The sequence below is a fragment of the Vombatus ursinus genome, unplaced genomic scaffold (genome assembly GCF_900497805.2).
Source record: "Vombatus ursinus unplaced genomic scaffold, bare-nosed wombat genome assembly UNPS02014809.1, whole genome shotgun sequence".
Lineage (NCBI taxonomy): Eukaryota > Metazoa > Chordata > Mammalia > Diprotodontia > Vombatidae > Vombatus > Vombatus ursinus.
Genome location: NW_020954587.1, coordinates 1995856 through 2014094, shown reverse-complemented (window position 1 = coordinate 2014094; position 18239 = coordinate 1995856). Strand labels below are relative to the sequence as shown.

Below are 18239 nucleotides of genomic sequence, written 5' to 3'. Positions count from 1 at the left end.
AAATCAGAATGGAGCAAATGGAAGCTAATGACTTTATGAGAAATCAGTAAACTATAAAATAAAACCAAAAGAATGAAAAAAAATAAGACAATATGAAATGTCTTATTGGAAAAACAACTCACCTGGAAAATAGATCCAGGAGAGATAATTTAAAAATTATCGGACTACCTGAAAGTCATGATCAAAAAAAGAGCCTAGACAACATCTTTCAAGAAATTATCAAGGAAAACTACCCTGATATTCTAGAACTAGACAGTAAAATAAAAATTGAAAGAATCCATTGATCACCTCCTGAAAGAGATCCCTAAAGAAAAAAAACTCCCAGGAATATTATAGACAAATTCCAGAGTTCCCAGGTCAAGGAGAAAATATTGCAAGCAGCCAGAAAGAAACCAAGTATTATGGAAACACAATCAGGATGACACAAGATTTAGCAGCTTCTATATAAAGGATTGGAGGGTTTGGAATATGATAATCCGGAGGTCTAAGAGCTAGAATTAAAAACCAAGAATCACATACCCAGCAAAACTGAGTTTGATCCAATGAGAGGAAAAATGACATTCAATGAGACAGAGGAATTTAATGCATTCTTGAGAAAAGACCAGAGGTAAATAGAAAATTTGGCTTTTAAATAAAAGACTCAAGAGAAGCATGAAAAGGTAAACAGGTAAGAAAAATCATAAGGGACTTATTAAAGTTAAACTGTTTACATTCTTACAAGGAAAGAAAATATTTGTAACTCATGAGACTTTTTTCATTATTAGGGTACCTAGGAATATATATGGACAGAGGGCACAGATGTGAGTTGAATATGAAGGGATGATATCTAAAAAATAAAATTAAGAGATGAAAGACAGGAATGTACTGGGAGAAAGAGAAAGGGAGCAGTAGGATGGGGTAAATTATCTCACATAAAAGAGGCAAGAAAAATCTTTTACAGTGGAGGGGAAGAGGGGGGAGGTGAGAGTGAATGAGTGAACCTCACTCTCATCAGAATTGGTTTAGAGAGGGAATAACTTAAACACTCAAATAGGTATAGAAATCCATCTTACCCTATGGGAAAGTAGAGGGGGAAGGGAATAAGAGAAGGCTTGGTGATAGAAGTGAGGGAAGATTCGGGGAGGGGCTGATCGGAAGCAAACACTTTTGAGGAGGGACCTGGTAAAAGGAGAGAACAGAATAAATGGGCCGCAGGATAGGATGGAGGGAGATATAGTTAGTTTTTCACAACATGATTGCTATGGAAGTGTTTTGCATGACTACCCATGTATAACCTGTATGGAGTTGCTTGCCTTCTCAATGACAGTGGGTGGGGAGTGGGGAAGGGAAAGAATTTGGAACTCAAAATTTTAAAAATGAATGTTAAAAATTGTTTTTTTACATGTGACTGGGGAACAATAAAATACCAAATTAAAAAAAATAAAATGTATAGTAAAAATAAGCTACTCTTTCTGAAAAATTTTCCCTGGTTACAAGGGCAACATTGAGGCAGCAATCAATAAATATTTATCAAGAAAAAATTTCACAAGCTATTTTTATAAAAGATTCATATCTATTAGAAAACAACTACCAGGAGAACAAATTTGTTTATAGAGCCATAGAATATTCATTCCACTAGATTGAATTATATTAGAAAATGTTAGGTCATATGTTATATTTCTGCCAAAAGCAAAGATAAGATGATCACATCTGGGCAGATTTTACTAAAATTCATGTACAATTATATTAAACATATTATCACATTAATCATGTTGTGAAAGAAGAATCAGAATAAAAGGGTAAAACTATGAGAAAGAAAAAAAAAAACAAAAACAAACGAAAAAGAGAAAATAGTATGTTTCAATCTGCATTCAGATTCCATAGTTCTTTCTCCGGATGTGGATAACATTTTCCATCATGAGTCTTTGGAATTGTCTTGGATCATTGTATTGCTGAAAAGAGGTAAGTCTAACAAAGTTGATCATCTGATCATTGCACAATGTTGCTGTTAAAAAGTCAACTAGCTCTTGCTTAAAGACTGCTAATGAGGGAAAATCCATTACCCTGAAATGAGCCGGTCCATTTTTATTTTGTCCTGCTACAATTTTTGAATTCTTTCTGCTTTGAATCTAATTAAGTCTCTTTGTATCTTCCATCCACCAGTACTAGTGAAATCAAACAGAACAAGTCTAATTTCATCTTTCATATGATAACTTTTGAAATACTTGAAAATTGCTATTTTGCCCCACCTGCAATATCACATTTTCTTCACACTAAATGTCCCCAGTTCTTCTAATTGATCTTTACATGGCATGCAATCCTCTCACAAGTGAGATTACCTTCCTCTGGATACTCTCCAGCTCATTAATGTCTTTCTTAAAATGCAGGATTCAGAACTGAAAATGATACTTCATATACCTTTAACTCTATCCTATGCCCTCCCTGGTGTCAGCCTTCCTACAGTATTCTGGTGTCTATATTTCTCCCTTCATAAGACCCTGGGGCCTTTATGCGCTGAGATCTGAGGTTCTGTTCCCTTCTATCTCAACTAAATTGGTTTAAGTGCTTGCCCTGATTATCTGAATTGCTAACTATGATTCTGTTAAGGGCATTTAAAAATCAAACTGGAAGGTGGACAAAAGATGAAAAATGGAAAAGATTTGAAAAGGTTTTTATTACAAGTATTTTCATTATCAAGGACATACACCCCTCTTGGACTTTAATATTACAATCTTAAATGTGATAATGGAGGAAATGAAAAGGGTAGTGCAGAAAATGAAGATAAGAAAAGCAGCTGTACTTGATCAAATATACATAAAGAAAGTTTGTCCTGGAGGTGACATGGTTTTAAGGCACTGAAACATTAATTTGCAATGTATTTAAAGGAGGAGATACTAAATATCCAGATTTTAACATTACTAAAAAGGAGAACTAGAAGACCATCATTAACTACTAACTCATATACTTACTGTTCTATTGACATAAAAATTTTATGACAATATTCTCATATATAAAGGGGACCCTTGATTAGCCTATTAAATGGGAAAAGGCAGGCTTTCATAAGCAATATTCCACAGTTGACTACATCTTTGCCATTATCCAAATGATTTAAAAGTGTATAGACAACATATTTTGGTACTGTTAGATTTCATGTTTAATTTTTTTTAATTTAAGGAAAAAAACATGCAACACATTATCAACAAGATATATTCTTTACATTTGTCATTCAGTCATTTGATAACAAATATGTGATCAACTATGGAATATTTATGAAATCTTATACTGTTTGTTTTTTATGATTTTGAAATAGTTATATATTTTAACCATAAAAAGCATTTATTTCAATAGAGCAAAAGTAGTATTTCATCCATACCTCAAAATTTTTTAAGATTCCTTACAAGAAACGGTGACAGAAAACTTTCTGATCATTGTTATTACAAAGTGCATAGAAAAATGGCAATAGGGGGTGGAGCCAAGATGGTAAGGGAAAGCAGTGACTTGCTAGAGCTCTCCCCCAAACCCCTCGAAATACCTACAAAAAATGGCTCTAAACAAATTCTAAAGCAGCAGAACCCACAAAAAAACAGAGTAAAACAAATTTCCAGCCCAAGACAACCTGGATGGCTGGTTGAAAAGGTACATCGCGCCGGGCGGGGAGAGGAGCACAGTTCGGCATGGGCGCGCAGGCCACAGCAACCCTGGAGCAGGCCCCAGAGGACTGAATCACGGGCAGCTGTGGCAGTTTCCAGACTTCTCAACCCACGAACGCTAAAGACAACTTAGAAGGTCAGTGGGAAAAGTCTGTTACTGTGGTGAGAGAAGAAGCTAGATCTCAGCCACCCTTAGGCAAGCGGCTGCCTTCTAAGGTTCCAGCCCACAGACTGAGGGGGAATCTGGTGGCTGATCAGAGGGGGATTGCAAGGATCTCTTTGCCAGGGCTGAGGCAGGAATCTCTTGCTTTACTGGTGCTTGGATCTGGGTCACAGTTCTGAGGGGAGGTCCTGGGGCGAGGAGGAGCACTGGCGTGGTGGAGCTTGTTGTGGCTGTGGAGAGGAAACACCTCGCTCCTTATCATAGCACCTTGGAAGAACTGAAAATTTACAGGTCCCTAGAGGTATATCTGAAAACAGCTGTACAAACCCCCGAAGCTTGGGACAGTACACTCTTCACAATGGAAGCAGACTTTTACCTTAACAAACAGTTTAAAACTCAAGTAATTGGTTGGGATCATGAGCAAGCAGTGCAAAAAGAGTCAGACTATATTATCTTACTTTGGTGACAAAGAAGATCAAAACATACAACCAGAAGAAGAAAACAAAGTCAAAGATCCTACATCCAAAACTTCCAAGAAAAATATGAATCAGTCCTAGGCATTGGAAGAGCTCAAAAGGGATTTTGAGAAGCAAGTACGAGAAGTAGAGGAAAAACTGGGAAGAGAAATGAGAGTGATGCAAGAAAATCATGAAAAGCAAGTTAACAGCTTGCTAAAGGAGACCCAAAAAAATACTGAAGAAAGTAACACCTTAAAAAATAGCCTAACCCAAATGGCAAAAGAGGTCCAAAAAGCCAATGAGGAGAAGAATGCCCTAAAAAGCAAAATTGGCCAAATGGAAAAGGAAGTCCAAAAGCTTACTGAAGAAAATACTTCCTTCAAAATTAGAATAGAGCAATTGGAAGCTAGTGACTTTATGAGAAATCAAGACACTGTAAAACAAATCCAAAAGAATGAAAAAATACAAAACAATATGAAATATCTCATTGAAAAAACAACTGACCTGGAAAATAGATCCAGGAGAGAGAATTTAAAAATTATTGGACTATCTGAAAGCCATGATCAAAAAAAGAGCCTAGACATCATCTTTCAAGAAATTATCAAGGAAGACAGCCCTGATATTTTAGAAGCAGAGGGCCAAATAGAAATTGAAAGAATCCACCAATCTCCTCCTGAAAGAGATCCCCAAAGGAAAACTCCTAGGAATATTGTAGCCAAATTCCAGAGTTCTCAGGTCAAGGAGAAAATATTACAAGCAGCCAGGAAGAAACAATTGAAGTATTGTGGACACACAATCAGGATAACACAAGATTTAGCTGCTTCTACATTAAGGGACCACAGGGCATGGAATATAATATTCCGGAGGGCAAAGGAGATAAGATTACAACCAAGAATCACCTACCCAGCAAAACTGAGTATAATCCTTTAGGGGGAAAAATGGATATTCAGTGAAATAGAGGACTTTCAAGCATTCTTGATGAAAAGGCCAAAGCTGAATAGAAAATTTGACTTTCCAATTCAAGATTCAAGTGGAAAATGAAGAGGTAAACAGGAAAGAGAAATCATAAGAGACTTATTAAGGTTGAACTGTTTGCATTCCTGCATGGAAAGATGATATTTGTAACTCATGAGACCTTTGTCAGTATTAGGATAGTGGGAGGGAAAAATTATATGTATGTATATAAATAGATAGATAGATAGATAGATAGATAGATAGATGGATGGATAGAGGGCACAGGGTTAGTTGAAGATGAAGGGGTCATATCTGGAGAATAAAATTAAGGGATGAGAGAGTATTATACTAGGAGAAGGAGAAAGGGAAAGGTAAAACAGAGTAAATTGTCTCACAAAAAAAAAAAACACAACAGAAAAGAAAAGGCTCTTACAGTGGAGCGGAACCGGGGAAAGTGAGAGGAAATGAGTTAATCTTATTCTCGTAGGATTTGACTTAAGGAGGGTATAACATACACACTCAATTGGGTATGGAAATCTGTCTTACTGTACAGGAAAATAGGAGGGGAAGGGGATAAGAGAGTAGGGGAATGATAGAGAGGAGGGCAGATTGGGAAAGGGGGTAATCAGAAGCAAATACTTCTGAGGAGGGACAGGGTCAAAAGAAAGAATAGAGTAAATGGGTGTGTGGGATAGGATTAAGGGAAATAGAGTTAGTTTTTCACAGCATGTCTACTATGGAAGTGTTTTGCATAACTGCACAAGTATAGCCTATATTGAGTTGCTTGCCTTTTCGTTGAGGGTGGGTGGGGAGAGAGGAAGAAAGAAAATTTGGAACTCAAAGTTTAAAAAAGCACATGTTTAAAAAAAATGTTTTCACATGCAACTGGGAAATAAGAAATACAGGAAATGGGGTACAGAAATCTATCCTACCCTACGGGAAAATAGAAGGGGAAGGTGGGGAGAGATAGCAGGGAAAGCAGACTAGGAGAAGGTGTATTCAGAATGCATGCTATCTTGGGGTGGGGGGAGGGACGAGATGGGGTGAAAATTTGGAACTCAAAATCTTGTGGAAGTAAATGTTGAAAACTAAAAATAAAAAAAATAAATTAAAATTTAAAAAAAAGAAAAGTGGCAATATACTCTGTTAAATTATTCACAGCTGTCATAGAAAAGATACAGTGTAGAATCAAATTTTAAAAATGATTTCCCATAGACACTGAAGTCTTCCTAAGATCCCTGTTTGTGGATGATATGATTTTATTGCATCAAATCCTAGAACACTGACAAGACTCCTAAATGAGACCCATAAACTCTCAAAGAGTTTTACCTAACTATACACACAGGAAAAAGAAATAGATAAAGAATGCCTTTCGTATACAACTCATCCAACAGTATAGACACAGATGCATATTTAGATATCTACATGCATGTGCACACAGACAGTACAGAGTGTGCACACAAACACACAGTATGTGTGCGCAAGTACATGCATCCTATATATGTACACATATGTATGCATCTTATGTACACATACATACTTCTATGTGTACTATACATGCATATATGTATATACATATGTATATTTTAAGTTTACGTATCTCAAAGGATTGTTGTGAGGATCAGATTAGAGTATTTATACAGAGTGTCACAAAAGTTTTCTTTAGTTGCTTAACACTGCAAAAAGATTTTTGGGACATGCTATATAAATTACTTTGCAATCCTAAAGTGCTATATGAATGTTAGCTACTTTTATTATTACATGTTGATGTCTCCTGAAACCTTTTGGTTCTCTAGGTCTTCAGCCTTCTCAGTTCCCATTATCTCCAACTTCCTTCTAGCTTGCTAGCATCCATAGAGATGGTCATAATCTTCAGTCTATATTAACATTAGCTAAAACCACTAGTTCCATTATGCTGATCATAACCTCTTATCCTTTCATCATTGCTTCCACCACATTCTTTATAAAACCTATTCTTCATCCACTTTTTGGCTCAACCTTCATTGCCTCTAGAACTTTCTTGTTCTCCATGTCCATCTTCACTTACTTTCCTCCCTTCATACCACTGACCTTATGGTTGACAAGTTCAATGATGAACTGTCCTTGAGTCTTCAGTTCTTTACCCTTTATCACCTTTTGCATCTTACGAATCTCAACCCTAGGTAATCTCTAAACAATTCCTCCTCTCCTGTTCATGTGCTGCAGAATGCCTTTTTTTTTTAGTGAGGCAATCAGAGTTAAGTGACTTGCCCAAGGTCACACAGCTAGTAAGTGTCAAGGGTTTGGTCTGAGGCCGGATTTGAACTCAGGTCCTCCTGACTTCAGGGCCGGTGCTCTATCCACCGTGCCACCTAGCTGCCCCCTGCAGAATGTTGTTGCAGAAAGTTATGTTATATAATCTCAATTAGCCTTTCATTACTTCCTGATACTCTTTTATTTTGTGATTTACTTTCTCTCTCTCACATTTCCCATGGCCTTGATTTTCTGTACATTGTCTTTTTTTCCCCTCACACTTCCTTTAACCATTCTTTTCATGTTCTTTTCTTCAGAAAACCTGATCTCTTACTTCATTGAGAAATTGATGCAATCTGCTGATTGCTCCATAGATAACTTTCTTTTTCAAACCCCTAAACCCTTTAATAACTTGCCCTCCTCTTTTTGTCTCCCTTTCTCCAGTCTTTGGGAGGAGATGATCCTTCCTGCCAAAGTCAACTCATCTACTTGTGCCCTTTATACAAGGATGTGCTGGCAAATGTTTAACAACTAACTTTCCAAGAAAAGTATGTGGAATACACTTTTAAATTTAATCTGTATTATTAGCATTTTCTCTAACACTTATTTATAGCATTTGCTATTTTCCAAGGTATTATGAAAATTTAGTAATCAGCTTTGCAAGCCAATTTTAACTGTCTCCAGAATATCACTATCTTCATTCCATCCCTTTCTTTCTTCTCCTGGAGTTTGCCCTATCAGTTTTTCTTTCTCATTTCCAGTCTCTCCTGGGTCTATCTACTAGGTTGTTTCCTACTGTCTACAAAGGCACCCAGGTGTCTCATTATTTAAAAAGAAAACAAAACAAAACACTTTACTTGATCTTGACAGCTCTTCAAGCTATCAACTTTTCACATTCAAACTTCTAGATAATTAAAAAACAAGTCTGAAGTTGTTGTTTTTTCACCATACTCTCACTTATTAGCACCAAGCAACCTGGTTTCTGACCCCACCATTCAGATGGAATTCCCCTCCCCAAGATTACCAATAATCTTCTAATTGTTAAACCAGTTTGCTTTTAGTCAGACCTCATACTACTTGGCCACTAGTTTTTGATATTTTCAACCACTTCTCTAGGATTCTCTCTTCTCTCTTGGCTTCCATAACACTGCTCACTCCTCCTTCTCCTGATATTATAGAATTTTTGGACAAAGCACTGGACCTGGAGTCAGGGAGATCTGAGTTCAAATCCCACCTGAAATTTGATAGCTGTGTGATCCTGGGCAAGTCATTTAACCTTTGTTTGCCTCAGTTTCCTCATGCATAAAATGGGGGTAATAACAACACTTACCTCAGGGATGTTGTGAGGATCAAATGAAATAATATTTGTGAAGCACTTAGCACAGTGCTTGGTATATAATAAATGCTATATAAATGTTAGCCATTATTATTATTAAAACAGGAATGGGGTGGAGAGTGTTCCCATTTCTATATGTATCTGAGAATTTTATTATAGGATAATATGACGGGGCTTCCTTTCCTATAATTGAGCAGGAAGTTAACTCCCTCATTGCTAGTAGGTTTATAAATGTTTACTAAATGGAAGTGAGTTAAAAATTATTGGTCTGAAGAAGTGGGATAAATAGCCCCACCATGATTGGTGAACAGCCTTTACTAACTTCCTGATATTTGATTCCAGAAACCAATATCCAAAAAAGACTTAGATAATATTACCTGTTGGAATAAACTGGAAAAACAATTTCCATCCAAAACTATTTAATAATTAGCAAATTTTTCAAGCTGGGATAGTTTTGAGTCTACAGCCTTCTTATAATTTAAAAGGTTTATATTAAAAGGATGGATGACTGCCATTAAGTCTAAGGAATTAATTAAAACCTGGATTAAGCTAGAGAAGAGAAATTATATTCATCTAGTTGGAGAGCATAGTTCTTTTTAAAAAGGACTTATATTAATTAGGTAGCCCATTTTCCAATTTCTTGTAGGAAAAATAGCATTGAAATGTAGGACATTTGAAACTCTTTCTCTCTAACTATTTCATAGTACTTCTACTATACTAAAGAATTTCCAAGAGGGATTTAACCTTTTTATTTTTTACTTCCCATGAACACTGGCTCCAATTCCATACTATGGAATATGTTTCCTTAGACTCATGAAAAACCATTCATTTTGGTTACCAAATTCTCTGTAGTCATATGAGACAAGATGGCAGCTGGTGAAACTGTGTCTGATGATGGGGAAAAGAAAGAATTTGGAAAAGAAACATTGAAGCATTAATATATTAATAAATATCATGCATGTTAGCTCAGATGTGACATTTTAAACTAATTATGGAATATTTGGAATTCATAATAGAAATTCCATTAATCCCAGAGTTTTCTAGTCAATATTCCAATTGGATGTGAGAAAATTATTTGTTTTTTAGTAAAGCAAACCATTATTTAAAGCCTCATCCTTTATCATGGTGCATTAAACTGTTCTTTAAATAATATAGGGAGATATATAGGGTGGTATTTACTTGCAACCAATATATGAGACAGGAATCCCACTTGTTAAGAACAATTGGAGAGGCTACATGTAAATCTTGGATGGACATATAAAGTCCCCCTACAGGTTACCCTGTAGTTACCCTACAGTTAATTCTAGCTAAGTTACCCTACAGGTAAACTTGAGGAACTGATCTTGACTGAGCCTATGGTGCTGGGGCTCTCAATCTTTGTGTAAAGTCCCCAAATACAAAATAAGGGAAATAAAATGTAGTGTTCCTTGGCATGGCATTTTAACAGTGTATAGTTACCACATTGGCAGGTTTAATTGGAAGAGACCCATGTGTAAACAGCATTAAAGAATCCAAAAGATACCCATATTCATTAACAGAAAACCAAGGGTGTAATTGATCCTCTTTTCCTGGCTTTTTAGTAGACCTCTACCTCAAGAGATTATCTTTACTAGGTCTAAAAGACAATTCAATGAACTAGAGGATTCCCTTATATATATGCCTCAATACCTTTGTGCCTTATGTTTTGCCCATAATCAAGGGTCTATAGAGGCATGGGGGGATGCTCTGGTTGGGGAGATATTTTGTAACTTCTGTCCTTCTATAAAAGAATAATACTTAGAAAAAAAACACAACTAATTAAATCTATCTGGCTAATTGATAATTGATGTATACAACACCAAATGGGGGCTCCTGGGCAATAGTGGTCGTCCACCCAACACCTCAATATTTCCAACATTTGGAGTCTTGGGGGAGGTACTTTATGATTCTTCTCCCTGGAAGTACTTTTCCCTTTGAGGAGATCCTGTGAATATCACTTCAAGGAGTTCCACTGACAGGAGTATACTGAAGCCAGCTTGAATCTTCTCGAGACCCAATTGCTAAATTTTCAGTGTATTTACATTTTGAAAACCAGCAAAAACTAAAAATCAGGGTTGATTTTGTGATTTCATTGATTGTCTACAGTCTAGAATCTAGACCTAAACAATTGATGGTGAAAATGTTAATAATGTAAATTAAACCCAAAGGTGTGTCACGTGGACATTTTTTCTCTCTTGGAGCCAGTTGTTAAACCATGACACAGACGTTTTGTGTTTATGTGTATTGTTTGGGGTGTATCCTGGGTTTGACTGTAACAGAAAAAAGCTGGAAATGTGTTGCTTAGCCCAAAGCATTGTTGCCAGCATACCTCTGGTCATTGGTAATGGAAAAGTTCTTTTCTTGCTCAGTTTGGCTGGCCCCTTGATGGACAAGATATCTCAGCTAACAGGACAATCCTCTTGAGGGCTGGGTCAATCAGGTTACTCTTCCTAATTGGTTACTCATAAGATTTGGCTACCATTGCTATGAGCTCCAGTGGCTGAGGGAATCTGTGATTGTTCTGCATTTTTTTAATCAATATTTTTTAAAAAAGTTATTTAAATTTTCAACATTCATTTTTATAAGATTTTGAGTTCAAAATTTTTCCTCTTCCTCTCCTCCCTCCTCCCCAGCATGGCATGAAATCTGATATAGGCTATATACGTACAATCTTATTAAATATATTTCAACATTAGTCATGTTTGAAAGAAGAATCAGACAAGAGGGAAAAACCACAGGAAAGAAAAAATTAAAAAAAGAGAAAATATGCTTCGATCTGCATTTAGACTCCATAGTTCCTTTCTCTGGATGCGGACAGCATTTTCCATCATGAGTCATTTAGAATTGTCTTGGATCATTGTATTGCTGAGAAGAGCTAAGTCTAACAAAGTCCATCACTGCACACTGTTGCTGTTACTGACTTTTCTAGGATCACAAAATCTATACATCTCTAGACACCCATTTATTTAAGATCAAGAAAGAATAAGCACAAACGAAACAGGAACCATACACTCAGGGACCCATAGCAGCCAAATGGGGAGATTCTGCTCCTCTTTCCAACCAGTCTCATAGCAGTTCTTTACTCACAATCCTCAAAGGAAGAGATTAGCACAGAAGGGGCCCAGGGAAGGGTCCATCAATCTTTTTCTATGCAAAGCCAATTCCTTCCTAAGGCCTTTCCCCTCATCCCTTAACTTTATATTATGATATTTGTTTTGACTATACACTGACAGATATTGATTTTATTTCTAGATTTCAAATTCTGACTCTGCAGCCCTTATCCACAAATGGTTGAGAACATTTCTCAAAATGAGGACTTTTAATTAAAGCTCAGTTCTCTGTTAGTGGGGGGAAAAAGAGAAAAATTATACCCAAATCACTGAAAATATTAAGGAAAGAACTATATATATATACATATATTATGTACACACATACATATACATAGATACATATATGTATATATATATATATGTTTGTATCCAATCCTCAATTTTTGATTAATAACCTTTAAAGATTTTTTACACAGCTTCACATATTTCACTCAGCATTTTGCCCTTCAGTTTAGTATTACAGTGTTTTTCAGCATTGTGAAATAACAGATTCTGGTTTTAAAAAAGGCTCTTCAGATTTTTAAAACAATCATCCGTTTTTGAATTAATTTCCCAGCTATTTTTCCTTATTTCATAAAGGAGCCACATACTTGTAACTTTGGGATAAGGATTATATGAGAACCAATTTTATACTAAAGGATAATGATAATCAGAATCAATAGCAAAAGCAAAGAAGCTTACTTTCCAAAAATAAAATTATTTCAAAGAATCACAAATGCCCTAAAATCACAAATGAAGTTTACTATCTATAAAGGAAAAAAAAAAACAACAACTAAGTTTTGTGCGATGAAAGTTGAACCAAAGAATTTCTTCTTTCTTAGTGAAACCATTCATTTCCTTTAAATAGGAACTTGTTACTGGTGACACTTAACCACTGATGTTACTATTTCTTTTCTTTTAGCTATTTCCTTTCCACTTCAGTTTTCCTAGTTCTTTCTCAAGGATTTTTGAGCATCAAGGTAATTTGTATGGCTTAACTTTAGGAACAAAGGAATTGTGGGTTTAAGAGGAGGATCATGGAAGTTGCAAAAGCATAGAGAAAGAAATTTGCTTTCCAACAGCCTCATAAAGAGTCAGTGGGAAGTACTGTGTGGGGTGCATATTTCTTACAGCCTGAAGCAAGTTAAGAGATGGATGGAATTCATTTACCCTGACTTCACTAGCAATGAGAGTTAGGAATCATTAGTTGAGGGGGTAAGCTAGGATATATTAAAAGCTGCATGAAATGCTTCCTCCCTTCTCTTGCCTCCCCCCAACTTGTGTGTATAAGTGTGTAGGGGGATGGGGGGTGGGTGTGGATATGGGGGTGGTGGTGTTGTTTAGGTGGTGCTTTGGGTCTGACTCTTAACAACAACAAAAAAGCTGGAAAAGCATTGATTAGTCCCAAGACATATTAGTCTTGGTGAGAGGGTGTTTTGTTTGTTTGTTTGTTTGTTTGTTTGTTGTTTTTTTAATTAAGTAATTTTTAACTAAAAATAACAGTAATGATAAAGGTTTCCAGACAAAGGATAGCACCAGAGGCTAATGAACACAGTCAACAAAGATTTCCCTCCGCTGGGCCCTAGTATCTTTTTACTTGGGTTACAGGATCTTTGTTCTCAGGGTTTCTCTCATTTTGCACAAAACCTAAAAAGCCCAAAATATAAAGAAGAGGGAGTACCCTCAATGTTCTAGAATAGCTGTTCTTATCCTAGCTCTGTGAACTTTTTTCATTATTTTTATAATCACTTCAATGTAATTGGTTTCCTTTGTAATCCTAGGCATTTGATTTTATGCATTTAAAATATTATACTGGGGTAGCTAGGTAGCACAGTGGATAGAGCTCTAGCCTTGGAGTCAGGAGGACCTGAGTTCAAATATGACCTCAGACACTTACTAGCTGTGTGACCCTGGGCAAGTCACTTAACCCCAATTGCCTCACCAAAAACAAACAAACAAAAACAAAACAAAACATTATACTGAGACAGAACCATAGATTTCACCAGGCTGCCAACAGGGCCCAAGATAGCAAAAAGGTTAAGAACCCCTGCTCTAGGATAAAGCTGGCTATTAACCAACCAGGCACTCTGCAGCGGTGAGGCAGGTCCAACATAGCTGATATCCAGACGCTATTAAAGACTTTCCAACGTAGGGCAACACCAGTGTACAGTCTGCTTCAGTTAATGTTAGTTAAAGTTAATCTCTTCTTTTCCTGTATATTTTATCCTAGAATATTTCTTAGGATGATCTCAAGAAGTTCTTACTTCAAATCACCCCAGAGATGAGTTTTAGCCCATTACTGTCCATCTCATTTTTTTTTTATCTCAACAAGGATTATTTTTAAGTCTTTTCACATTTAATCAATGTAACAGAAATGAACATAATACTGATCATTACAGAGCCCTTGCAGACCTGAACATTGTCCTGTGAATACGGGAGAAAGGGACACTTGTGGTGACATTGATGGTATTCTGATAAGTTTTAATCTAGAAATTGTAGCTTAAACTTGTGCAAATTTTCTGGACCTAGTTTCTTTTAATTGTATTTTTGATCCTAGGCAAAATTTAGTTTTAGAAATGTAAATTCATGCAATACTTCTCCAAACTAACTAAAGGGTACAGTAGTCAAGCCTATGGTTAACCAGATGGTCGAAGAAGGAAAATCATGGCGTTTTCAGGAGTCTTGCCATCAGTCTTTTCTGCTGCCCCATACTGGAATGAGTTCAAGTGTTGATGTGCCACTCAGAACCATGATGACAATTTCACTGTCTTTCATGACTGTTCCAGTAAGAAACTTGGTGATATCTTCCCTTCATTGATGGGATGCTGCTACATCAGCACTCACCGCATTCAGGAGCTTTTAGTAGCAATTTGTCTTCTAATTTTGTGAATCTACTTCTCAGATATCTGAAGCAATGTGTAATTCAAAAATCAAAACAGGACCATAAACAAATAAGAAGGGGACCTTAAGTAGGTTGTACCTTATACAGGTCAATTCCACTGTTCATAATAATTGCAAGAGTCAAATGACTGACTGATTTTATGACAACTAGTTGGGGAGACATGGGGCTGAAAGGGGGGGAGGGTTGTATACATGACAAACTTTTAAGTTTAATATGTATTATTAACATTTTCTCCATCCCTTTCTTAGGTATAGACCATTGGTGTGAAACTCAAATAGAGATAGGACCACTAAACCATACATTAGGATTCCTGTGAGCCACATATTAACTTAGAAAATCACACATTAATGTTATTTTTGCTCTATTGTAGTTTTATTTATTTTGTTATATAAAATATAGTTATATTAAAATATAGTTCTATTTCAATCAGGTTCTTGTTGCCTCCTCATGTTACCTGTCAATGTGCATGTCTAGACTTTAGAGACAATTAACAAACTAAATCAAACTCTGATTTGTAGCATTTGTCAAGAGCCAAGTGAAACTGATTCCAGCACAACCCTGATCCTGGTTATCTCTTTGTAAAAGCTTTAACATTTTCTTAAGAGGGAAGGAGAAATAGATATTAGTGGCATTCATAGTAGTGGAACTAGAAGTAACTGCAGTAACCTCACAGGGTCAGTAAGTGTAGATAAAAATGAGAACCAGGAGCATTTTGAGCCATGCAGATGCAGGAGAAACATAGAAATATCTTCAAATTTAGTAGAAATGGTACCAGAGCAACAGAGAACACCATGGAGAAAAGAGAGATTGGCATAGCAGGGAATCCTAGACGCAAGGATTAGAGGAGGGAAAAGAAGTAGGAGGCAGTGAGACCTATAGCCATTATGGAGAAGAGTAAACTTGGACTGTGATATTCCCTGGTATCCTGAGTCAGGTGTATTGTGCAGAAGCAATTTGACAGGAGTGACCCCAATTTGGCGGTATCCAATTTGACGGTAGTTGTTTCCCATCTTGGGGGTAAGATAGGGCTCAACCCTAGTGCAGCGCTATGATGGAGTGACTATACCACCCTTGAAGGAGGAAGAGACCCATAGAAGCAACCATTTTTTAACTGTCATTGTGCTTTGGTACAAGCCAGAGCTTAATAAATGGGTAATGATTGATTGTCATCCTGGTTGTAGGTAATAAATTGGTTTTCTTTATAGCCTCAGTTGATTGAAAGGCAATAGAAGACAGAAGAAAAGGGCAAGAAAGAAGAGAAATTCAAAATTTGTCAGGTCTCGAAAACTAGTTGTAGGCCAACACAATCTATAGATTGAGGTTGTTTTTGAGAAGAATTTGAGATGAAACCCATTTATTAGAATTATACCTAGCATGAAGCATCAAGATATTCATCCCCAGCCAGTTTGGAGCCACACTATATTCCTGTCAATCCCTCTTTTTGTGCCTTCTTCCTTCCTAATACTTAATTAGTCTTTACCTTCACATAGTACAAGTGCCCCCAGGTCCACTACCCATAGGATCCCATTTCTGTCAGCACTCCTCCTCTAAGGCTCCTTTCTCCAACTTCAAACCTTTTAGGGGTGCAGACTAAAGCTTCTTAGGTATGGGCCACCTTTTCTCCCAGTCTGACTGCATCCATAGTCAGACTGTTCTCCTCTCTAAAGGGATACTCTGCCAGTCCATTGAGAGCTCAGTGCTGCAGTAATGAACTTTAGGTTACAAATGGTTAAAATAAAATAAAATAAAATAAAATGATATTGAAAATGAAATGCCAAAATGATATTTTCTGGCTGAAATTATTCATTTCTCATTGGTTCAAAGACATTTCATTCCTTATAACCTTATTAATTTTGTAAGTACTATATATATTTTCTCTAATTGCTAAGTTTAAGATTAATATTGATTTTTTGAATGCTTCAACTGTTTTGATATTTAAGCAAATTATACATGGTTTGAAAAATATTTTACATTTCTTTCAAGCATGACTTATCCTCAAATCCATAGCAATAATAAAAAGTCTTCTGTAAAAAATAATTTTCCTTAGTGTACCGTTTTCTCTATTTTTCTTCATTCTGCATGCTATATTTTGTTGGTGGAAAGAGCACTGGCTTTGGAATTAGATTGACCTGGCTTCAAATCCCATTTCTTATACCAACTAACTGGGTCAGCGTAGACAAGTCACAAATGTTCTGGGCCTCAGTTTTCTTTTTTGTAAAATAGGGGATATGATATGAATATCTGTAGCATCTGCTTCACAGTTCTGCTGTGAAATCAAATGAGCTATTATATGTCAAATATCTGGCAAAAGTTAAAAGTGATATATAACAACAGACTATCATCAGTATGAGGAATCATTTAAATTGAATTTGCTTTTAAAGTTCTAACTTTTCAATGACCTGATGCTAAAGTTAAAAGTCTGTAATTCTTGTTTATGAACTTTCTTTCCTAGGTAACTTCAGATCTTCCAATGGTGTGGGGATGTCCAAGTATTACTATAGAGCCTGATAATATGATTTCTTATGTTCTACACATATGCCCATGGAAACGAGGCACATTTAAAGGTATCAAAACTTTGTTGTTAGGTAGTTTCAGTCATAACCATTTTGGGGAATTTCTTGGCCAAGATACTGGAGTGGTTTGCCATTTCTTTCTCCAGCCCATTTTACAGATGAGGAACTGAAATAAACAGGGTTAAGTGATTTGACCAGGGCACACAGCTATTAAGTGTCTAAGGCTGGATTTGAACTCCTGATTTTAAGCCCAGTGCTGTATCCACTGTGCCACCTAGCTTCCCCAAACTAGTAACCAAATAATTTCCTTAACACATATAAATAATTTCCTAACTTTCTAATATTTTCATCAATTGCTCTCTCTTCACACAGAAACAAACACATATTCCACTTAAATCATGAATAATATAGCCTTCATTGCAGCTAGGTAACACGATGGATAGAGTACTGGTCTTTGAACCAAGAAGATTTGAATTCAAATCCTTCCTTATCACTTACTGCGTAACTCCGGGCAAGTCACTTAACTTGTGTTTGCCTCAATTTCCTCATCTATAAAAATGGGGATACTAATAGCACCTGCTTCTGGATTTTTTTGTGAGAATCAAATGAAATAATATTTGTAAAGCATCTTACAAATCTTAAAGTGCTTAAAATGCTAGCTATTACTATTAATATTGAGGAATTGATTAATAACTCCATTATATCAAGTTCATTATTTGACACAAGAACACACATTCATCGATTCTAAAAATAGTTGATCTTGCACTTGAGCAATTTATAAGCATTTCTTATGTTTAGTTTTTATTAATTAATCCAACATATAATTGGAACTAGTGGACTAGTGCTCCAGGGAGAAATTAGGGGTTGAGGCAGAATAATATCTTCTATGTGTAGGTCTTTATATTTTCTTATTTGATGCTAGCAACAATCTCATGATGTAGACAA

General features: G+C 36.2%; 1 protein-coding gene across 1 annotated transcript in view; it reads left to right on the top strand.

Annotated features, from left to right (window-relative positions):
* CFAP47 (cilia and flagella associated protein 47) overlaps positions 1-18239 on the top strand; it is an 857531-nt gene that overhangs the window by 439757 nt on the left and 399535 nt on the right. Inside the window, exon 48 of the mRNA XM_027875456.1 lies at positions 17234-17345. Within this exon, the coding sequence (XP_027731257.1) occupies positions 17234-17345 (112 nt within the window). The remainder of the gene's footprint in view (positions 1-17233; positions 17346-18239) is intronic.